The sequence below is a fragment of the Lepidochelys olivacea genome, assembly GCF_965140295.1.
Source record: "Lepidochelys olivacea isolate rLepOli2 genome assembly, chromosome: 2".
Taxonomy (NCBI): domain Eukaryota; kingdom Metazoa; phylum Chordata; order Testudines; family Cheloniidae; genus Lepidochelys; species Lepidochelys olivacea.
The window spans coordinates 147,249,308-147,270,989 of record NC_140412.1 but is presented as its reverse complement, the minus strand read 5'-3'; the positions used below and the strand labels follow the sequence as shown (position 1 = coordinate 147,270,989).

General features: G+C 46.7%; 1 protein-coding gene across 1 annotated transcript in view; it reads left to right on the top strand.

Moving 5' to 3' along the window:
- Positions 1 to 4,103: 4,103 nt before the first annotated feature.
- SLC12A7 (solute carrier family 12 member 7) overlaps positions 4,104 to 21,682 on the top strand; it is a 332,898-nt gene continuing 315,319 nt past the window's right edge. Inside the window, exon 1 of the mRNA XM_084618772.1 lies at positions 4,104 to 4,371. Coding sequence (XP_084474898.1) covers positions 4,263 to 4,371 — 109 coding nt within the window. The 5' untranslated portion in view covers positions 4,104 to 4,262. The remainder of the gene's footprint in view (positions 4,372 to 21,682) is intronic.

Genomic DNA, 21,682 nt, shown 5'->3' with positions numbered 1-21,682 from the left:
AGCTCTAAGCAACACCAGGGCTAAAAGTGTGTGCCAGGCACTAGCAGACATTTTTGCCAGGGTAGGTTGGCCCTCCGACATCCTCACAGATGCAGGGACTAATTTCCTGGCAGGAACTATGAAAAACCTTTGGGAAGCTCATGGGGTAAATCACTTGGTTGCCATTCCTTACCACCATCAAACAAATGGCATGGTGGAGAAGTTTAATTGAACTTTGGGGGCCATGATACGTAAATTTGTAAATGAGCACTCCAATGATTGGGACCTAGTGTTGCAGCAGTTGCTCTTTGCCTACAGAGCTGTACCACATCCCAGTTTAGGGTTTTCCCCATTTGAACTTGTATATGGCCGTGAGGTTAAGGGGCCATTGCAGTTGGTGAAGCAGCAATGGGAGGGATTTACACCTTCTCCAGGAACTAACATTCTGGACTTCGTAACCAACCTACAAAACACGAACCTCTTTAGCCCTTGCTAAAGAAAACTTACAGGATGCTCAAAAAGAGCAAAAAGCCTGGTATGATAAACATGCCAGAGAGCGTTCCTTCAAAGTAGGGGACCAGGTCATGGTCTTAAAGGTGCTCCAGGCCCATAAAATGGAAGCATCGTGGGAAGGGCCATTCACGGTCCAGGAGCGCCTGGGAGCTGTTAATTATCTCATAGCATTCCCCACCTCCAACCGAAAGCCTAAGGTGTACCATATTAATTCTCTTAAGCCCTTTTATTCCAGAGAATTAAAGGTTTGTCAGTTTACAGCCCAGGGAGGAGATGATGCTGAGTGGCCCGAAGGTGTCTACTACGAAGGGAAATGTGGTGGTGGTGTGGAAGAGGTGAACCTCTCCATGACCCTTGGGCGTATGCAGCGACAGCAGATCCAGGAGCTGTGCACTAGCTACGCGCCAACATTCTCAGCCACCCCAGGACTGACTGAATGGGCATACCACTCCATTGACACAGGTAATGCTCACCCAATTAGGGTCCAACCTTACCGGGTGTCTCCTCAAGCTAAAACTGCTATAGAACAGGAGATCCAAGATATGTTACAGATGGGTGTAATCCGCCCCTCTGAAAGTGCATGGGCATCTCCAGTGGTTCTAGTTCCCAAACCAGATGGGGAAATACGTTTTTGCGTGGACTACCGTAAGCTAAATGCTGTAACTCGCCCAGACAACTATCCAATGCCACGCACAGATGAACTATTAGAGAAACTGGGACGGGCCCAGTTCATCTCTACCTTGGACTTAACCAAGGGGTACTGGCAGGTACTGCTAGATGAATCTGCCAAGGAAAGGTCAGCCTTCACCACACATCTCGGGCTGTATGAATTTAATGTACTCCCTTTCGGGCTGCGAAATGCACCCGCCACTTTCCAAAGACTTGTAGATGGTCTCCTAGCGGGATTAGGAGAATATGCAGTCGCCTACCTTGACGATGTGGCCATATTTTCGGATTCCTGGGCAGACCACCTGGAACATCTACAAAAAGTCCTTGAGCGCATAAGGGAGGCAGGACTAACTGTTAAGGCTAAGAAGTGTCAAATAGGCCTAAACAGAGTGACTTACCTTGGACACCAGGTGGGTCAAGGAACTATCAGCCCCCTACAGGCCAAAGTGGATGCTATCCAAAAGTGGCCTGTCCCCAAAGTCAAAGAAACAGGTTCAATCCTTCTTAGGCTTGGCCGGTTATTACAGACGATTTGTACCGCACTACAGCCAAATCGCTGCCCCACTGACAGACCTAACCAAAAAGAAACAGCCAAATGCTGTTCAGTGGACCGGAAAGTGTCAGAAGGCCTTTAACAAGCTTAAAGCGACACTCATGTCTGACCCTGTACTAAGGGCCCCAGACTTTGACAAACCGTTTCTAGTAACCACAGATGCGTCCGAGCGTGGTGTGGGAGCAGTTTTAATGCAGAAAGGACCTGATAAAGAATTCCACCCTGTAGTGTTTCTCAGCAAAAAACTGTCTGAGAGGGAAAGCAACTGGTCAGTCACTGAAAAAGAATGTTACGCCATTGTCTACGCTCTGGAAAAGCTACGCCCATATGTTTGGGGACGGCGTTTCCACCTGCAAACCGACCATGCTGCACTGAAGTGGCTTCACACCGTCAAGGAAACTAACAAAAAAATTCTTCGGTGGAGTTTAGCTCTCCAAGATTTTGATTTCGACATCCAACACATCTCAGGAGCTTCTAACAAAGTGGCTGATGCACTCTCCCGTGAAAGTTTCCCAGAATCAACTGGTTAAAATCGTCCTTGAGATGTGGAAAATATTGTTAGTCTTTATGTACTCGGTAGTATATTTAGAGATGCATGTGTCTTATTAACTCTGTTTTTCCTAGAGCTCCAGGAAGAAATCCCAGCCAATGTTTCACCCTAGCTGAGATTTGGGGGGCGTGTCATAAATATAAAGGGAAGGGTAAACCCCTTTGAAATCCCTCCTGGCCAGGGGAAAGCTCCTCTCACCTGTAAAGGGTTAAGAAGCTAAAGGTAACCTCGCTGGCACCTGACTAAAATGACCAATGAGGAGACAAGATACTTTCAAAAGCTGGGAGGAGGGAGAGAAACAAAGGGTCTGTGTGTCTGTCTATATGCTGGTCTTTACCGGGGATAGACCAGGAATGGAGTCTTAGAACTTTTAGTAAGTAATCTAGCTAGGTATGTGTTAGATTATGATTTCTTTAAATGGCTGAGAAAAGAATTGTGCTGAATAGAATAACTATTTCTGTCTGTGTATCTTTTTTGTAACTTAAGGTTTTGCCTAGAGGGGTTCTCTATGTTTTTGAATCTAATTACCCTGCAAGATATCTACCATCCTGATTTTACAGGGGGGATTTCTTTATTTCTATTTACTTCTATTTTTATTAAAAGTCTTCTTGTAAGAAAACTGAATGCTTTTTCATTGTTCTCAGATCCAAGGATTTGGGTCGGTGGTCACCTATGCAAATTGGTGAGGCTTTTTATCCAACATTTCCCAGGAAAGGGGGGGTGCAAGTGTTGGGAGGATTATTCATTGTTCTTAAGATCCAAGGGTCTGGGTCTGTAGTCACCTAGGCAAATTGGTGAGGCTTTTTACCAAACCTTGTCCAGGAAGTGGGGTGCAAGGTTTTGGGAAGTATTTTGGGGGGAAGGACGCGTCCAAACAGCTCTTCCCCAGTAACCAGTATTAGTTTGGTGGTGGTAGCGGCCAGTCCAAGGACAACGGGTGTAATATTTTGTACCTTGGGGAAGTTTTGACCTAAGCTGGTAAAGATAAGCTTAGGAGGTTTTTCATGCAGGTCCCCACATCTGTACCCTAGAGTTCAGAGTGGGGGAGGAATCTTGACACACCTCTTGTTGAGGTGCTTTTATTTTGATGGCGTAGCAGGAAAGTTAAATTGGCTGGAGGAGCATTGCAGCGTGTACACCTCCACTGTTTTGTCAATGAAAGTTGACTTTTGTGGACAAAACTGTGTTGCACAGACAAAGCCTTAGGCAGATGGATGTCTATTTTCCCCCAGTTTGTATACTACTGGGGTTAGGTACCTAGACACCTGGAGTGAGGCAGCAGCATGCACACTCAGAGACAGAAACAAAGGCAACTTTTACAGAAGAAATTTAGGCACATTGATTTTGTGTGTGTGCACCTAAAGCATTCAGTGGCAGCTGAGCTGGGGTTTTGTTAATACTAGAGGTGCCTAAAATCTGGGACTTACCTGCCTAAAGAGGCAGGTAGGCACATAAGACCTATCTCTTTTCAAACAATTTGGGGAATATCTCTTTTCAAACAATTTTTTGCCCTGATATTAGAACCTATCCATTCCACTGAGAGCCACTGAGGGGAAAACATGGTCTCTTCTGGACTCTGGCTTGCAGAGGATTTTAGGAGTCCTCCCAACTCAGCTGGTGAGTGTAGGGGAGAAAATCATCAGGAGTGGGGCGGTGGGGGTGACCCTTGCGGATTGGATCTCGGGGGCTGTATCTACTTAGTGTGGGTGGGGGCCCGGCCCGGCGCTCCCCCTTTTCCTTCTGTGCAGACGCTGAAGTTAGTAGACATGGCAGCCGGCGGAACTGTTTGCAAAGCCTAGTGAAAAATCAAAGCCAGCGTGTGGAGAGCGCCAGCCACCCCCCACGGCGTGAGGAAATGGCTCTCACGTGAGGGAGGCGGCAGCTCGAGGACTCCCACCCCTCTCCCTGTCGGGGGAGGGAACAGCAGACGCCGCCGCCAACGCCCCGTCGCTCCCGAGCTCTGAGCGCGGAGTCCCGGCGCTGCCCAGCCGGAAGACAATGCCCACCAGTTTCACAGTAGTGCCAGTGGAGGGGCAGGAGCCGCAGCCCAGCCGGCCACTGGAGGAGACGAGTCAGCAGCTGGCGGAGTGCAGTTCCGGGGAGCCGGGTGAGTCAGCGGCGCCGAGCCCCCGGCACCGGCGGGCGAGCGCGGAGCTGCGGGGGTTGGGCGAGCCGCACACCTGAGTTAGGTCACAGGCGGAGCCCGGCTCTGCACACAAAGGGCCCTGCCGGCGGCAGCTCCTAGCCCCGTCCTGGCTCTGCTTGTGAGCAGTGTTTCCTTTCAGTTACCTGGAGGCAGCAAAAAGGGCTCAGTCTCCGGAGTCTCCTCCTCCAAGGAGCGCTTTGCAGGGGCCGTTCAGCCTCCAGAGTACACGGACCTGCTGCAGCTCTTCTGGGCACTGAACGTAACTGTCTGGCGCATGATCCAGCCGAGCAGGTAGCTGCCATAGGGTACTGGCCTGTTGCGCCAGGAGGATTGCCGTGGGGGGCTTCTCCGGGCGCGGAGCAAGATGGGCCAGTGTAGTGGCTCTTCGCATATAGGGTTGGATTCTCATTGTTTCTCCAGGTGGCCTTAGAGCCCCTGAAAACAAAAAGGAGGTAGCCTAGCCACGTCTACTATGTGCTTCTGCTGGATAGGCAGACAAGGAAGGAGGTGCTCTCTGGGACTGGACTGGACTGGAGGTGCTAGCCACAGGTGGGAAAAAGAAATGAGGGAGTGGGCAGGATGCCTAATGAGTAGAGGGAATAGAACAAATGACGGTGAAATCCTTGCGGATCTTAAACATAAAAAAGAAGCTTACAAGAAGTGGAAGGTTGGACATATGACCAGGGAAGAGTATAAAAATATTGCTTGGGTATGTAGGAATGAAATCAGGAGGGCCAAATCACACCTGGAGCTGCAGCTAGCAAGAGATGTTTAGAGTACCAAGAAGGGTTTCTTCAGATATGTTGGCAACAAGAAGAAAGTCAAGGAAAGTGTGGGCCCCTTACTGAATGAGGGAGGCAACCTAGTGACGGAGGATGTGGAAAAAGCTAATGTACTCAATGCTTTTTTTGCCTCTGTCTTCATGAACAATGTCAGCTCCCAGACAACTGCACTGGGCAGCACAGCATGGGGAGGAGGTGACCAGCCCTCTGTGGAGAAAGAAGTGGTTAGGGACTATTTAGAAAAGCTGGACGTGCACAAGTCCATGGGGCCGGACGCGTTGCATCCGAGAGTGCTAAAGGAATTGGCGGCTGTGATTGCAGAGCTATTGGCCATTATCTTTGAAAACTCATGGCGAATGGGGGAAGTCCCAGATGACTGGAAAAGGCTAATGTAGTGCCAATCTTTAAAAAGGGGAAGAAGGAGAATCCTGGGATCTACAGGCCAGTCAGTCTCACCTCAGTCCCCGGAAAAATCATGGTGCAAGTCCTCAAGGAAAGTGATCAGGAACAGTCATGGATTCACCAAGGGAAGGTCATGCCTGACTAATCTAATTGCCTTCTATGATGAGATTACTGGTTCTGTGGATGAAGGGAAAGCAGTGGATGTATTGTTTCTTGACTTTAGCAAAGCTTTTGACACGGTCTCCCACAGTATTCTTGTCAGCAAGTTAAAGAAGTATTGGCTGGATGAATGCACTATAAGGTGGGTAGAAAGTTGGCTAGATTGTCGGGCTCAACGGGTAGTGATCAATGGCTCCATGTCTAGTTGGCAGCCGGTATCAAGTGGAGTGCCCCAAGGGTCGGTCCTGGGGCCGGTTTTGTTCAATATCTTCATAAATGATCTGGAGGATGGTGTGGATTGCACTCTCAGCAAATTTGCTGATGATACTAAACGAGGAGGAGTGGTAGATACGCTGGAGGGCAAGGATAGGATACAGAGGGACCTAGACAAATTAGAGGATTGGGCCAAAAGAAATCTGATGAGGTTCAACAAGGATAAGTGCAGAGTCCTGCACTTAGGACGGAAGAACCCAATGCACCGCAACCGACTAGGGACCAAATGGCTAGGCAGCAGTTCTGCGGAAAAGGATCTAGGGGTGGCAGTGGACGAGAAGCTGGATATGAGTCAACAGTGTGCCCTTGTTGCCAAGAAGGCCAATGGCATTTTGGGATGTATAAGTAGGGGCATAGCCAGCAGATTGAGGGACATGATCGTTCCCCTCTATTCGACATTGGTGAGGCCTCATCTGGAGTACTGTGTCCAGTTTTTGGCCCTGCACTACAAGAAGGATGTGGATAAATTGGAGAGGAGAGGCTGAGAGAACTGGGATTGTTTAGTCTGCAGAAGAGAAGAATGAGGGGGGATTTGATAGCTGCTTTCAACTACCTGAGAGGTGGTTCCAAAGAGGATGGTTCTAGACTATTCTCAGTGGTAGAAGAGGACAGGACAAGGAGTAATGGTCTCAAGTTGCAGTGGGGGAGGTCTAGGTTGGATATTAGTAAAAACTTTTTCACTAGGAGGGTGGTGAAACACTGGAATACGTTACCTAGGGAGGTGGTAGAATCTCCTTCCTTAGAAGTTTTTAAGGTCAGGCTTGACAGAGCCCTGGCTGGGATGATTTAGTTGGGGATTGGTCCTGCTTTTGAGCAGGGGTTTGGACTAGATGACCTCCTGAGGTCCCTTCCAACCCTAATATTCTATGATTCTATGAAGTGTTCAGCTATACCACATAGATTAAAGAATCAAGTGGCAGGGACTAATCTTATGCAGAAGAGGCTGTGGGAAGTGTGCTAAAAGTATGTGTGTGGGCGGGGAGCGAGTGGGGAAACAAAATGAAGAGCAAAAGTAACCGGTGTGGCTAACTATTTCTCCCCCCACCCCCAAAAAAAGACAAAACTGGAAGACAGATACAGAAATGCTACTGAATATTAGATACCCATATAAGCAATTTCTGTAACTTGCTACAGAGATGAAGAAGAGGGAAAGTGGCTAAATAGGAGGGAAGGTGGTCTGCATGACGGCAAATATTGGGGAGATGGGGTCCACACCACTAGTGCCCTGAGGCCACATATCTGTTCAGCCATGCACTCTGCTGACAAGGACTGTACACAGATCATTTCCCGCCACTAAGCAGTAAGGTGCCAGTAATTCAGCACTAGGTGCTGCTATCAAAATTGCATTTGCTTGAATGGCAGTGATTGAAGTTTGAGGGAAGAGCAAGACGGTACATTTGTGTAGAGGAAAAAGGAGGGTTTAATGAAACTAACCAATTCTATAATGGGGTTAAATCAGGGGTAGGCAAACTTTTTGGCCTGAGGGCCACATCAGAGAATAGAAATTGTATGGAGGGCCATGAAATTGGGGTTGGGTGTGGGAGGGGGTGCGGGCTCTGGAGTGGGGCTGAGGATGAGAGGTTTGGGGTGCAGGAGGGTGCACTGGGCTGGGATCGAGGAGTTTGGAGAGCAGGAGGGGGATCAGAGCTGGGGAGGGGGTTGGGATATGGGGAGAAGCTCAGGGGTGCTTACCTCAAGTGGCTCCTGGAAGCAGTGGCATGTCCCTTCTCTGGCTCCTATGAGGAGGCATGGCCAGGCAGCTCTGCATGCTGGCGCATCCACAGGCGCTGCCCCTGCAGCACCCACTGGAGCACATAGGAGCTGGAGCGGGGCCATGTCGCGGCTTCCAGGAGCCGCGTGATGCGGCCCCCTATCGTGCCCCACAGCTGGAGTTGGGCCAAGCTGCGTGGTCCGACCCAGACCCAGGGCCCCAGCCAGAGCGCTGGAGCGGGGCCGAGCCACTGGTGTGGTTCGCAAGCCAGCTTTAAATGGCTCATGGGCCGGATCTGGCCTGCAGGCCGTAGTTTGCCCACCACTGGATGAAATAGTCATCTTGAAGCTTTGTCTTGAAAATGATTGAGTGCAGTTGAACAATATACTGGCCCTCAGAGACTGTGTGTGGACTTTGGAGACCAGGGTGGCTGAGCTGGAGGAGCTAAGGGAGACAGAGAGGTACGTAGATGAGACTTTCTGGGACACAGTAGAACGGTCCCACCCCTGGTCTGACAGCCTCTGTGCTGTTGAGTAGGATGAAAGCCTCAGGGAAGGAGAACATCCAACTGGAGCAGAGGGAAACGATCCCATAGTTGGGACCCTCCTCCCAGATGATGCTGTGGTATCCTCTCACACTGAGGAGTCTTCTCTGGGGGAGAGAACTTCAGTTATTAGGAAGAGACAGGTATTAGTAATGGGCAATTTGATCATTAGAAACATAGATAGCTGGGTTTGCGATGATCGGGAGAACCTCATGGTGACTTGCCTGCCTGATGCGACGGTTGCGGATCTCTCAAGACATCTAGACAGACTTATGTGTACTGCTGGGGAGGAGCCAGTGGTTGTGGTACATGTAGGTACCAACGACGTGGGGAAGGGTAGGAGAGAGGTCCTGGAGGTCAAATTTAGGCTGCTAGGTAAGAGATTGAAGTCCAGAACCTCCATGGTAGCATTTTCTGAAATGCTTCCAGTTCCACGTGCAGGGCCAGTTAGACAGGCAGAACTGCAGGGTCTCAATGCGTGGATGAGATGATGGTGTAGGGAGGAGGGGTTTAGATTGATTAGCAACTGGGGAAGCTTTTGGGAGAGGGGGAGCCTGTACAGGAAGGATGGGCTCCACCTAAACCAAAACGGAACCAGATTTCTGGCGCTTAAAATTAAAAAGGTCGTAGAACAGTTTTTAAACTAAAGGTTGGGGGAAAGCTGACAGGTGTGGAGGAGCATGTAATGCCATGTAATAATGGCACACAGTAATGTACAAAATATATTGAAAGGACAGAACATGTCATGCTGGTGGGGGAGTGGCACTATATGTGAAAGAAAGCATAGAATCAAATGAAGTAACAAATCTTAAATGAACTAAATTGTACTATAGAATCTCTATGGATAGTTTGAGTAACAGCCGTGTTAGTCTGTATTCGCAAAAAGAAAAGGAGTACTTGTGGCACCTTAGAGACTAACCAATTTATTTGAGCGTGAGCTGCAGCTCACTTCATCGGATGCATACCGTGGAAACTGCAGCAGACTTTATATATACACAGAGAATATGAAACAAAACCTCCTCCCACCCCACTGTCCTGCTGGTAATAGCTTATCTAAAGTGATCATCAGGTTGGGCCATTTCCAGCACAAATCCAGGTTTTCTCACCCTCCACCCCCCCAGACAAATTCACTCTCCTGCTGGTGATAGCCCATCCAAAGTGACAACTCTTTACACAATGTGCATGATAATCAAGTTGGGCCATTTCCTGCACAAATCCAGGTTCCCTCACCCCCCTCCCAAAAACCACACACACAAACTCACTATCCTGCTGGATGAAGATGTCATCAATATAGCGCAAGTAGAGTAGGGGCTTTAGGTCTTTAGGTCTAGGTCCCCTAAAGCCCCTACTGGCCTAGGTCCCGATCCAAGAAATCTGCAGGGCAGTGACTTGGTCCTCAATGAATACCTTCACCTCTCACCATGCCATTGTCCAGCACGCCGGACCTGAAGCAGCTTTTGGCAAAGCGGTGCTACAATCAGCATTTCCTTAACTCTGACCCCACCGCCTAGATAAGGCTTGGGAGTCACCTAATTGGAATCAATGTGAGCAATCACTCGAAGAAGAAAAAATGGTTACTCACCTCTCGATTGTTGTTCTTTGAGATGTGTTGCTCATATCCATTTCAAACCCACCTGCCTTCCCCTCTGTTGGAGTAACAGGCAAGAAGGAACTGAGGAGGCACCAGGTTGGCAAAGTCATATATTGAGCGCCATGAAGGCACCACTCCAGGGGGCTCCACAGCTGACCTGAAGGGTGCTGCTAGGGGAAAAACTTTCAGATGACTGTGCACACAGCGCACGCACACCTAACTGGGATGGATATGAGGAACACATCTCAAAGATCAACAGTTACGAAAGGTGAGTAATCTTTTTTTCCTCTGACTGGAACATATTAGAGCAGCAATTTTCAAACTGGGTCACATGGTTCTGGCTTGTCCCCTTGTTTCCAGTTGCTAAACTGCTTTAAAGACAGCTGTAAATACTTTCCTTGTGTTATCTTTCCTTATAAATAGGGCCTTACCAAATTCATGGCCATGAAAAACGTGTCACAGACTGTGAAATCTGGTTTCCCCCTATGAAATCTCATCTTTTGTGTGCTTTTACCCTATACTATACAGATTTCATGGGGGAGACCAGCGTTTCTCAAATTGCGGGCCCTGACCCAAAAAGGAGTTGCGTGTTTGTCACAAGGTTATTTTAGAGGGGTCGCAATATTACCATCTTTACTTCTGTGCTGACTCGGGAGCTGGGCGGACGGAGAGCGGTGGCTGTTGGCTGTGTGGTCTGCCCTGAAGGCAGCGCCCCACCAGCAGCAGCGCAGAAGTAAGAGTGGCAATATGATGCCATGCCACCCTTACCTCTGTGCTGCTGCCTGCAGAGCTGGGCCCTCAGTCAGCAGCTGCCACTTTCCAGCCGCCTGGCTTTGCAGGTAGCAGCACAGAAGTAAGGGTGGCAATACCATACCATGCCATCCTTACTTCTGCGCTGCTGCTGGCGGTGGCTCTGCCTTCAGAGCTGGGCTCCTTGCTTGCAGCCGCCAGTCTCCAGCTTCCCAGATCTGAAGGCAGCGCTGCCACCTGCAGCAGTGCAGAAGTAAAGGTAGCAGTACAGCAACCCTACTACAATAATCTTGTGACATGCCCCCCAACTCCTTTTTGGGTCAGGACCCCTGTAATTACAACTCTGTGAAATTTCAGATTTAAATAGCTGAAATAATGAAATTTACAAATTTTAAAATCCTATGATGGTGAAATTGACCAAAATGGACTGTGAATTTGGTAGGGCCCTACATATAAAAAATTGCTGTAGTTACTGTAGGAATGTTAGATGATCACAGATGAGAAGACAGCTGGTGCTCAAAGCAGTCTGGATTAACATGGTCTATATGATGAAAAGAATGAGAACCCACTCCTATACTAATTGGTTATAAACTTTTATGTGCATCATAGTATGAGGGGATAAGGGGGGAGGGATAAAGGAATGTCTGACAAATCAATTGCATAATTTTCAACTACATTTACCTGAAAATTCTCTAGGAAGATTACAAAGTGATTTAAGAATTTAGATGGTCTGAACTCATTTTTATAATGCTTAAAAATGGTTCCAGCAGATATCATTATTATACCTCTAATATAATCCCTGAATCTCAGGAACCAGATAAAGTTTTTACTCTACCCTCTGGAATTATTTTCTATTCTTTTTTGGGTACATTGTTCTTCACAAGTTTTACTCTCTTTATTCCAGGCTATATTTAAAAGGTTCTGCTATTCATTGATTGAAGAAGCACTTGGATATGAAAAGCTTTGTATACAATCTAACTGAACTTATATACTCCAGGATCATTTTGTGCCAGGTTTCACTAATAATGAAGTGGTCATTCTGGTATCAATCAACCTCCATAGATCAAACACTGAAAATATTAAAATTGCCTTAAGGGATAATGTTTCTTAATTTATTTTTATATATGAAAACAAAATTTTTACATGTAAATGTAATGAAAACTTACTTTATACATGGCCAATTCTGCTAAAGAATATTATGTGAAAAAGAATATATTTATTGTCAAAATCTTAAACAGAAAAAAAAGAGGAAAATGAGAGGCAAATTGGGGAGAAGGGGGAAAGACTGTGGTAATCAAATTGTCAAAACGTCTAACTCTTCTCAGCTTCAAGTGTTGCAAGCAGAAAAGGGATTTAATTTCTGCCGTCTTCTTGAACTTGGTGGTTCTACTTATAGAATCACAGATATGAAAAGTGAACAAGTTGATTTATTATAAAATAGGGAGTTTCAATGGATAATTTCAACTTTAGTCTATTGTGGAATGATCCTCGCAAAGAGTAATTTATTCCTATAGTTTTTGTTATTAATGCATGGTCTGCAGTCATTATTCTGAAGGGTTTTTTGCGTTTGTTTTTAATTGTCTGCCAGACAAATTGTATTAATTTCAGGGCCATTTCATCCAATGAAAGATTAAAGCACACTTTTTTTTTTTATCAGAAACCTCTTGGATACCTTTTAAAAACACTTTGTTTTGTTCAGTACATTGGATGAAATGAACAATACAAGGAGGGATCAATACAACAATAATAGAGTTAACGGTGGCAGTATTTTCTAACCATGGTTAAATCAGGAGCAGAATACTCTGACATTTCATGGAATGGGAGGTGGTGGTTAAAGACTCCTTTTCCATGTATTTTTTGTTTGTTTTTAGTCTGATTTTTGTTTTTAATATTAACTATTTGGAGAAGTTTTGTTTATACTTAAGGCAGAAATGTATCCATCAAAATTATTAGGAACCACAGGGCATTCTCTGGAACAGATGATGCAATTTCCTGTAGACCGGAGTTAGCTGTCAGAGGCAGAGAAATCATTTCAGTCTTTCCATCAGTTTTGTGGCAGAATTTTAATAAGTGACTTCTGTGAGTATTCTCTAGCACATCCAGTGAATGTTTTACACTAAAATACATAAGGCTTATGTACTAGAATTTTGGTTTTGTTTAACTTTGTTATTACTAATGTTTTCAGTGGTAGTTAAAGCAAAGTTAAACTGAAATCTATGATTTAACCTTAACAGGAGATTTAAACCTTTATTTTGCAAAATTGTCACTGAAATAGTAAAAAAATAACACAAGGAATATAAATTTTGAGTACTATTCAACTTTTTCATGGTGGATTTATGAAAAATGAATTGATAGAGAATAATATTAATCCCTTTTGGCAATTGCATTGGATTGTCTAACCCTTCTTTGTCACCCTTTTGCAACAAATGTAAAAATTATCCACAATCTGTTCCATGTCCACATTATCGTTTCTTGTTCTGATTGCTCAAATATCAGTTATACATTGGTGGTAGTTGTTTATAGATCATGTTATACTATTTTAGCTATAATTGCAAATTTATGTGCAAGGCTGAACCCACTGACATTGATGACAATTCTGCTATGGCGTGAGCAGGGAGGGACACAAACTGTTGCCAAATACCTCTGAGCCTAGGAGAAAATGTCCTGAGCTGGGAAAGAGGAGACCAGGAATTCAAATCTCACTTCTAAGGTCAGTTTTAAATTCCCATGCATTTTACTGCCCTTATTATTGACTAAGGCCATGTCTACACTGCCACTTATGTCAGCAAAAAGAAAGGCTCACTTTGGAATAGCTGTAGCTCAAGAAAGCTTATGTTTAAATATATTTGTTAGTCTCTAAGGTGCCAGAAGTCCTCCTTTTTCTTTTTGCGGATACAGACTAATACTGCTGCTACTCTGAAATCTGTCATTATGTCAGCAATACACCCCGGAGCGACATAAATTTCGCTGGCATAAGTGACAACGTGCACGGCGCTGTTTCGGTGGGAGAACTTCTCCTGGTGACATAGCTACAGCCATTCATTCAAGTGGTTTTATTATGTTGACTGGAGAGCTCTTTCCCATCAGCATAGAGTGGCCACACAGACGGTCTTACAGCAACTCTGCTGCTATAAGCTCGCTAGCGTAAACATCGCGTAAAGGTATGTCTATACTTAAATGCCACAGCTACGCCACTGCAGCGCTTCAGTGTAGACATTATCTATGCTGATGGGGTTCTCCCATCAGTGTAAGTAATCCACCTCCTGAGAAAGCAGTAGCTAAGTCAAAGGAAGAATTATTTCGTCGACCTAGTGCTATCTACATGGGGATTTAGGTTGGCTTAACAATGCCACTCAGGAGTGTGGGTTTTACACACCCCCGACTTACGTAGTTCAAGAGACTTAATTTTCTAGTGAAGACCAGGCCTCAGGCCATGAATTCCAACCTAGAATACCATCAGGTAATTCATAGAATATCAGGGTTGGAAGGGACCTCAGGAGGTCATCTAGTCCAACACCCTGCTCAAAGCAGGACCAATCCCCAATTAAATCATCCCAGCCAGGACTTTGTCAAGCCTGACCTTAAAAACTTCTAAGGAAGGAGATTCTACCACCTCCCTAGGTAACGCATTCCAGTGTTTCACCACCCTCCTGGTGAAAAAGTTTTTCCTAATATCCAACCTAAACCTCCCCCACTGCAACTTGAGACCATTACTCCTTGTCCTGTCCTCATCTACCACTGAGAATAGTCTAGAACCATCCTCTCTGGAACCACCTCTCAGGTAGTTGAAAGCAGCTATCAAATCCCCCCTCATTCTTCTCTTCTGCAGACTAAACAATCCCAGTTCCTTCAGCCTCTCCTCATAAGTCATGTGTTCCAGACCCCTAATCATCCTAATTGATGCTGAACACCCCCCTCCCCTTGTTAAAAATAAGTTACAGCTCTTATGGAAGGTCACTGGTCACTGCAACCCAGAATTCATATCTCTAACAAGACAAAACCCAGTCTTATTCACTGTACCATGCTGTCTTTCAGGGTGTCTTCACCAGTTAGTTATCTTATTTCTAAGCACTATGAACCACACTCCTTTCCCAGAGCGAGAGATAGAATCCAGAATTTCACTGCTGATTACTAAATAATTATATAACCCTCTGGGAAAATAGTGAGTCCAGTCCCCTCCAGTGGCTAGTCTAGAAAGGGACTATCAATTACTCAGTTGCCCAAGTAATAAGGGTCCAAGCTAGCAATCTCAAGGTCAAGGGGTTCAAACATAACTGCTTATCTGTGTGGGAGGATGGCATGGTTGTATGTGATTCACACAGTAAGAAGACCTCTTCATATTTTTTTAAAGTCCAAATTTGCTTTGATCTGTAAATTATGTTGTAAATTACCAAAATACATATATTTTACATTCTACTTGTGAATGCTCTTGGCCAGTGTGTATGTTACACATCCCTCTCGGTGGCCAATGTACAGAGGATGCAAGTCTATAGCAGCTCTGAGCTTGAGCCTGGCCTTTCTTTACCTCACAAATAAAAAGCATGAATCTCTACATCTTGTGCTAATTGGTTCAATCCCACTGTCAGCCAAGAGTGCAGCTGTCACATTTGCAGGAGTCTCCCATTGTCATGTTTGAAGGTTGAGAGGTATGTGTCACACTGGCAGGAATAGGGGATTGTTGCAGTGTGGCAACTCACCTCTAGGGCACCTCCTACTGGTTGTCCAGGGAATTAGCATTCAAGCCTCCAGAGCGCCCTCTGCAGGCCAGTGTCCCACTTGCTGCTGGGCCCCGAGTCCCTCCTGGACCCTGGTGCCCCCTTTCATGCCAGGGTGCTGCCACCTGCAGTACCCCATGCAGATCTGGGTTTCCCCTCCCGGGGGAACTCCCAACCCTCTACCTCCACCTGAGTCTATGGCCACTGCCAGTCATCACCTAGCCCCCGTTCCCTGGGGTTAACTGTGGTGTAAGTGCCACTCATCATAGACAAGGGGGGTTTGGATCTGCTGCCTTTGCCTACCCTCTGCAACCCCAGTACCTATTTGGCCTTACTGTAGGCCTGCAGCCTGGGGGGTTTCCAGGCCAGAGCTTCCCAGCTCCTCTGGCCTTCCCCCAGCCCTGCTCCACCTCAGGTACTCTCTCAGCTTCCAGGCAGCCAGGCCCTTCTCCCTCAGTGCGGGAGAGTCCTCTCTGCTCCTGGCTTCATTGGCCATTATAGGGCCAGCTGGGTCTGTTTGGGGCATGGCCCCAACTGTGGCTGCTCTGCCAATCAGCCCATTTTTCCCCTGCCCCAGCTCTCTCCCAGGGCTGTTTTAAGCCCTTCAGGGCAGGAGCGCGTGACCATCCCACTACAGGGACCCAGAACAAGAAGCCATATGATAGGCAGATCTGCTGATTTAATACAAACTTATACCATGTTACTGCAGCCTCTCCTGGCTGTATCCAGTACCTAGAAGTCCATCAGAGGCTATGGAGTGTTTCATGGAGATTCCTTCCACCTGCCAGGTGCATCCGATGAAGTGAGCTGTGGCTCACGAAAGCTTATGCTCAAATAAATTGGTTAGTCTCTAAGGTGCCACTAGTACTCCTTTTCTTTTTGCGAATACAGACTAACACTGCTGTTACTCTGAAACTTGCCAGGTTGTGCATCACTTCTAAACACAGAAGGTTGCTCTAATTATACATCCTTCCAGTAATTTTGAAACTGATACAATTTCATAGACAAAGAATCTACTGAGGCATGTCAAAGTCTCTTGAACTGGTCAGATGGGTCAGCATAGTCAGGAGCAACATTAACAGCATAATTTCTCCCTCTCATTCCCAGGTAGGTGCAGCTTCCTTTTTCCTTGACTGGGGAGAGATATCCATTAAGGCAGAGGTTATCAAACTTTAGGAACCCAAGGAGCCCCATTTTGATTTTAAATTTTTTTGCGGATCCCCAAGGCCCCACCTCAGCACACCTCTTCCCGCCCCTGCTTCACCTCTGCCCCTCCTCTTCCCCACCTCTTTCTGCCCTCTCCCCCTCGCGCTTCCCATCCCCACTCCTTCCCCTCCCTCCTAGCGTGTCCTGTGTGCTGCTGAACTGCTGTTCCCTGGCGTGCAGGAGGTACAGGGTGGGAGGGAGAGGAGTTGAGTTGATCAGTGGGGCCCATGGACTCCCTGGAGTAAGGACCCCAGTTTGAGAAATGCTGCATTAAGGTACACTAAAGCTGTATAAATGAACAGTAAATTAGTAAACACCTTCATATGGCCTATAATACACTTTCACCTCCATTTCCACCAGATACCAAAAGCAATACATATGGCAACTTCATAAGCTTACACTCCAGCACAAAACCTAAATCTGATCTCAGCAACCTTATTGCAGAATAACTTTCCAAATGTGTGACAGTCCAGATGTGCTTATCTGTTAATATAATTTTTATATAAAGCTTATGACATCACCATTTAGGTTTTGCACTAGTGTGTAAATTTGAAGTTGTAGTATCTATTGCTTTTTGATATCTGTTGGAGATGAAGTAAAAGCCTTATGGAGCGTAGAGTGCATGATAGACAATGTGAAGGTGGAAGGAACGCACAAGTCTGTCCCCTTAACTTATTCCAGTGCTTTTCAGGTTTTGGTTGGATGGATTTGGTCCTGATGCAGATTTATCTGTTCAGAAACAAAGTTTCTGTTTGAGTTTTAATATATGTTCCCTTAATGTATGATTGATGTTGCTTTGGGTACAGTTTTTCCCCGCTCAGTCTCTGACTACTCTAATAAAGAACTGAATTTGCATTCTGAAACCTACTTGCTCTCATAAATTTTTAAAGCTAGAAAGGACCATTTGTCTTCTGATATAGTCTTGAATTTCCCCCAGTTTTCCCTGGATTGAGCTTTTGTTTGAAGCATATTTTCTAGAAAGGCATCCAGTCTTGATTCAAAGACATCAAGAGATGGAGAATTCACCATTTCCTTTGGTAATTTGTTCCTTGTTAATGGTTAATCGCTCTCCTTGTTGAACACTTGTCTTATTTCCAGTTTGTTTGCCTGGCTTCAGCTTCCAGCCATAAGTTCTTATGCTGGAATAAAGAGCCCTTTAGTTCCCAATATTTTCTCCCCATGAAAGTAATTATTATAGCAGAGTGAGTTAAGACCAGATTTTTGTTTAAACCTAGACTTTGTTTTCTAAAGTCTACACGGTTGCTTGGGTTGACTTGAAATTTGGTGTGCCTCATCAGTGTGCTGGGTACAGTTAGTGGTCCGAATTTTGGGCCATTTAACAAACAGGTTCCTGATATGCAGCCCCCTGAGGCAGTGGGGACAATATTTCTTAAGGCTGAGAGAATCTGGCAACATTTACTTAATCAGAGATAGAGATCAAACTAGGGTTCAGATGATTGCACCAAGGTGACCAACGCTCAAAGGTTAACCAAACAGAATTCATGGCACCAACCAGCCCCTTGGGGAAAATCAAATTAAAACCTATTTAAAAAAGATTTTGCTTTTCTAGTTTATCCAGTCACAAGCCTCTTTTACTAACTGACATGCTTATAAAATTACACTGAGCATAAACATATAGAGAAGTTAACAAAATTGTTAAATTTTCACATGAGCTGCATAATTTATGGGAATGAGCAGTAGTTCTTTGATCCTGACTCATCCAGTCAGTGTTGTTCAAATTCTACCTTTGGCAGAAATTTGGAAAAGGTTGCATGACATATTGCTAAAATCTGTCTGTCAGGGCTTTTTATTATTATTTTATTATATTTATTTATTTATTTTTGGGTATGTTATCAAAGTGTATAGTTGGGTTTTGTTTTTTTTAAACAAAAAGATATGGGTATGTTTGCTGGCAGGAGGGGGCAGTTTATGGGAGGAATAGGCACGAGGGATTTGGGGCTGGGTAAATGGGGTTGGATGGTAGCCTACCCCCCATGTGTGCTGAGATCAGGCGGTCTCTGCCTGCTGGGGATGTCGGAGCCCTACTCCCTGCACTGCTGTGTGTGTGCCAGGATCTGGGGTTTCCTTCTCCTCTGGGGAGTTTGAATACCTTTCCCTGCTCCCTTATGTGAGCCAGGTTTTGGAGGGGGCTCGCCTTTCTGGCGGGACTGAACCCATCTTCCTACCCCCTCCATATGAGTTAGAATCTGGGGTTCCCGCTTCCCTCAGGGATATGTGAGCCCTACTCCCTTCCTCCTTGTATGTGTGCCAGGATCTGGGGGGGCTCTGGCAATCGATGGGGATCTTATCTCCTCTTCCTCTCATGTAGGTTTGCCAAGTTTCTAATCGCAGAAAACCGAACACCTCTGCCACTTCCCTAAATTCCTGCCCCTGCTCACTCCATGCCCCCTCCCTGCATCGTGTGCTCTTCTGCACCCTCACTCACTCACTCGTTTTCAGTGGGCTGGGGAAGGAGATTGGGGTACAGGAGGGGGTGAAGGCTCTGGCTGTGGGTGCTGGCTCTGGGGGGGGGCGGAGATGAGGGGTTTGGTGTGCAGGAGGGGGCTCAGGGCTGGAGGGTGGGGCCAAGGGGTTCAGAGTGTGGGAGGGGGCTCTGGGTTGAGGCAGGGCGTTGTTGTGTGGGAGGGGATACAGGCTCTCGGATGAGGATGCGGGCCAAAAATGAGGGATTCAGGGTGTGGGAGGGGGCTCCAGGCTTGGGCAGGGGGTTAGGGTGTGGGGGGTGAGGTCTCTGGCTGGGTGTGTGGGCTCTGGGGTGGGGTCAGGGATGAGGGGTTTGGGGTGTAGGAGGGGGCTTTGGGCTGGGGCCGAGGGTAGGGGTGTGGGATGGGGTGTGGGCTCTGGGAGGGATTTTGGGAAGCAGTGTCATGTCCCTCTGGCTCCTAGGCAGAGGGGTAGCCAGGGGGCTCTGAGTGCTGCTCCCACCCGCAGGCGCCGCTCCCACAGCTCCATGATTCCTGGCCAATGGGAACTGCGGAGCTAGTGCTTGGGGTGGTGCCTACAGGTGGGGGCAGCGCGTGGAGCCCCCTGGCTGCCACTTCACCTAGGAGATGGAGGGACATATTGCCTTTTCCCGAGAGCCACGCAGAACTGGGCATGAGCCTGCCTGTCTCATTGTGGCCAACCGGATTTTTAATAGCCCAGTCAGTGGTGCTGACCGGAGCTGCCAGCCAGATACCTGTCACCCCTAGCCTCATGGAAGCTAGGTTCTGGGGAGGGGGGTTGCCTTACTCTCGGGGGGGGGGGGGCTGAACTGCACTCCTTACCTCCCCTGTGAGCTGGGATCTGGGGAAGCACTTCCCCTCTGGGTGTGGCGTTTAGAACAGGCATGCTCAGAACATGCACTAAGAATACACTGCTGAGACTGGAGTGAGGAGCTGAGAATGGGTAATATGCTTGACACACACCAGAAATTTTCCAGCACTGGGGAAGGGGGAAAGTCAACACCCACTGAAATGAATGAATCAGTTCACACATCTCAGAGCTATTGTTTCAGTCTGTATTCATCTCCATGGGGTATTCTCTTTCAGATGAGAACATTTCATTGAGATTAGTGAGCCACTTAACACCTCTCTGAACTTGCAACTTTGAAGTTTGAAACCCACAGTGGACAGAAATCTGAGAACTAACTGAAAAAATCTGCCTCTGTCAAGGTTTTTTATAAATGTAATCTGAGTACAACAGACTATTCAGAAGGTGCTGAAACTATTTTTGAAAAGAAAATAAATTACACATGGATACTCACTGGTAGGGGAGGGAAGAGTGGGGGGTAGGGATTAGTTGTATTGGGAGGAGAGAAGACAGTACAGGTAAGAGAATATGGGGGATAGCAGAGGAACTTGGGGTGGGAGCCACATCATCCCTAAATTCTCCCCTTCAATGTATGTGTTGGGGTCTGGAGGAGCCCTGCTCCTTTGCAGGGGTTTGAGCCCCACTTCCTGCCTGCTATGTTCTGGGATCTGAGGGACTTTTTCCTCTTGGGGTGTCTGAGCCCATCTCCCTGCTCCTCCATGTGAGCTGGGATTTGGAGTGCAGAAATGAAGGTAGTATTAACATCTGAAATCCAGAAAATGAAGAGTTAAGATACACATCATTCTGTGTGCGGTGAAGGTGCTGTCCAGTGTATGTGGGGAAGGGGCTTGATTCGGAGGAGAGGCAGACTGTATAAACCTGAAGCATAGCTGGGGAAGCCTGACTGAAGCAGGAGTCCTAGCTGGTAGGTAGTGAGAGTGAGGGGAACAGTTTGGACTGCATAACCAAGGTAGCATGTGGCCCTCCAGTAAGCTGCTGCTTGTCCTGAGATATGTGCATGCAGCACCATAAGGTAAGAAACAGCAAGGAGCAACTTCTTACACGTCAATGGCGTCTACAGTGCTAACGAATGGCTTGATAGGATGCGAAGGGGAATTGGAAATTTTGCTGGTGGAGTGGCTACATGTTATGGGGAATGGAGGGGCAAGGGGTGGAGAAGGAGAGAGATACCAGTCTTTTCTCATATGCTTAGTTATGTAACAACCATGTAATAAAACTGTCAAGGTTTTCGCAAAAAGAAAAGGAGTACTTGTGGCACCTTAGAGACTAACCAATTTGTTTGAGCATGAGCTTTCAGCTCACTTCATCGGATGCATACTGTGGAAACTGCAGAAGACATTATATACAACAGAGACCATGAAACAATAACTCCTCCCACCCCACGCTCCTGCTGGTAATAGCTTATCTAAAGTGATCATCAAGTTGGGCCACACACACACACAAACTCACTCTCCTGCTGGTAAAAGCTCATCCAAAGTGACCACTCTCCTACTCCTACTCCCTACAATGTAGGGAGAGTGGTTAGTCTCTAAGGTGCCACAAGTACTCCTTTTCTTTTTGCGAATACAAACTAACACGGCTGTTACTCTGAAACCCGTCAAGGTTTTGGGACATACTACATGGATGAAATTTCTCTCATCCATCCTGTTAGCAACTATACATTACAAACATTTCAAACATTACCATTATCTCCATTCCACTATAACAAAATGTACAGGGGGGCAGGAACACTGGGGAATCACATAACAACAGTGTGGCCGGAAAGACCACTGGACTTAGACTATTCCTAGCTCTGCCACTGGCCTG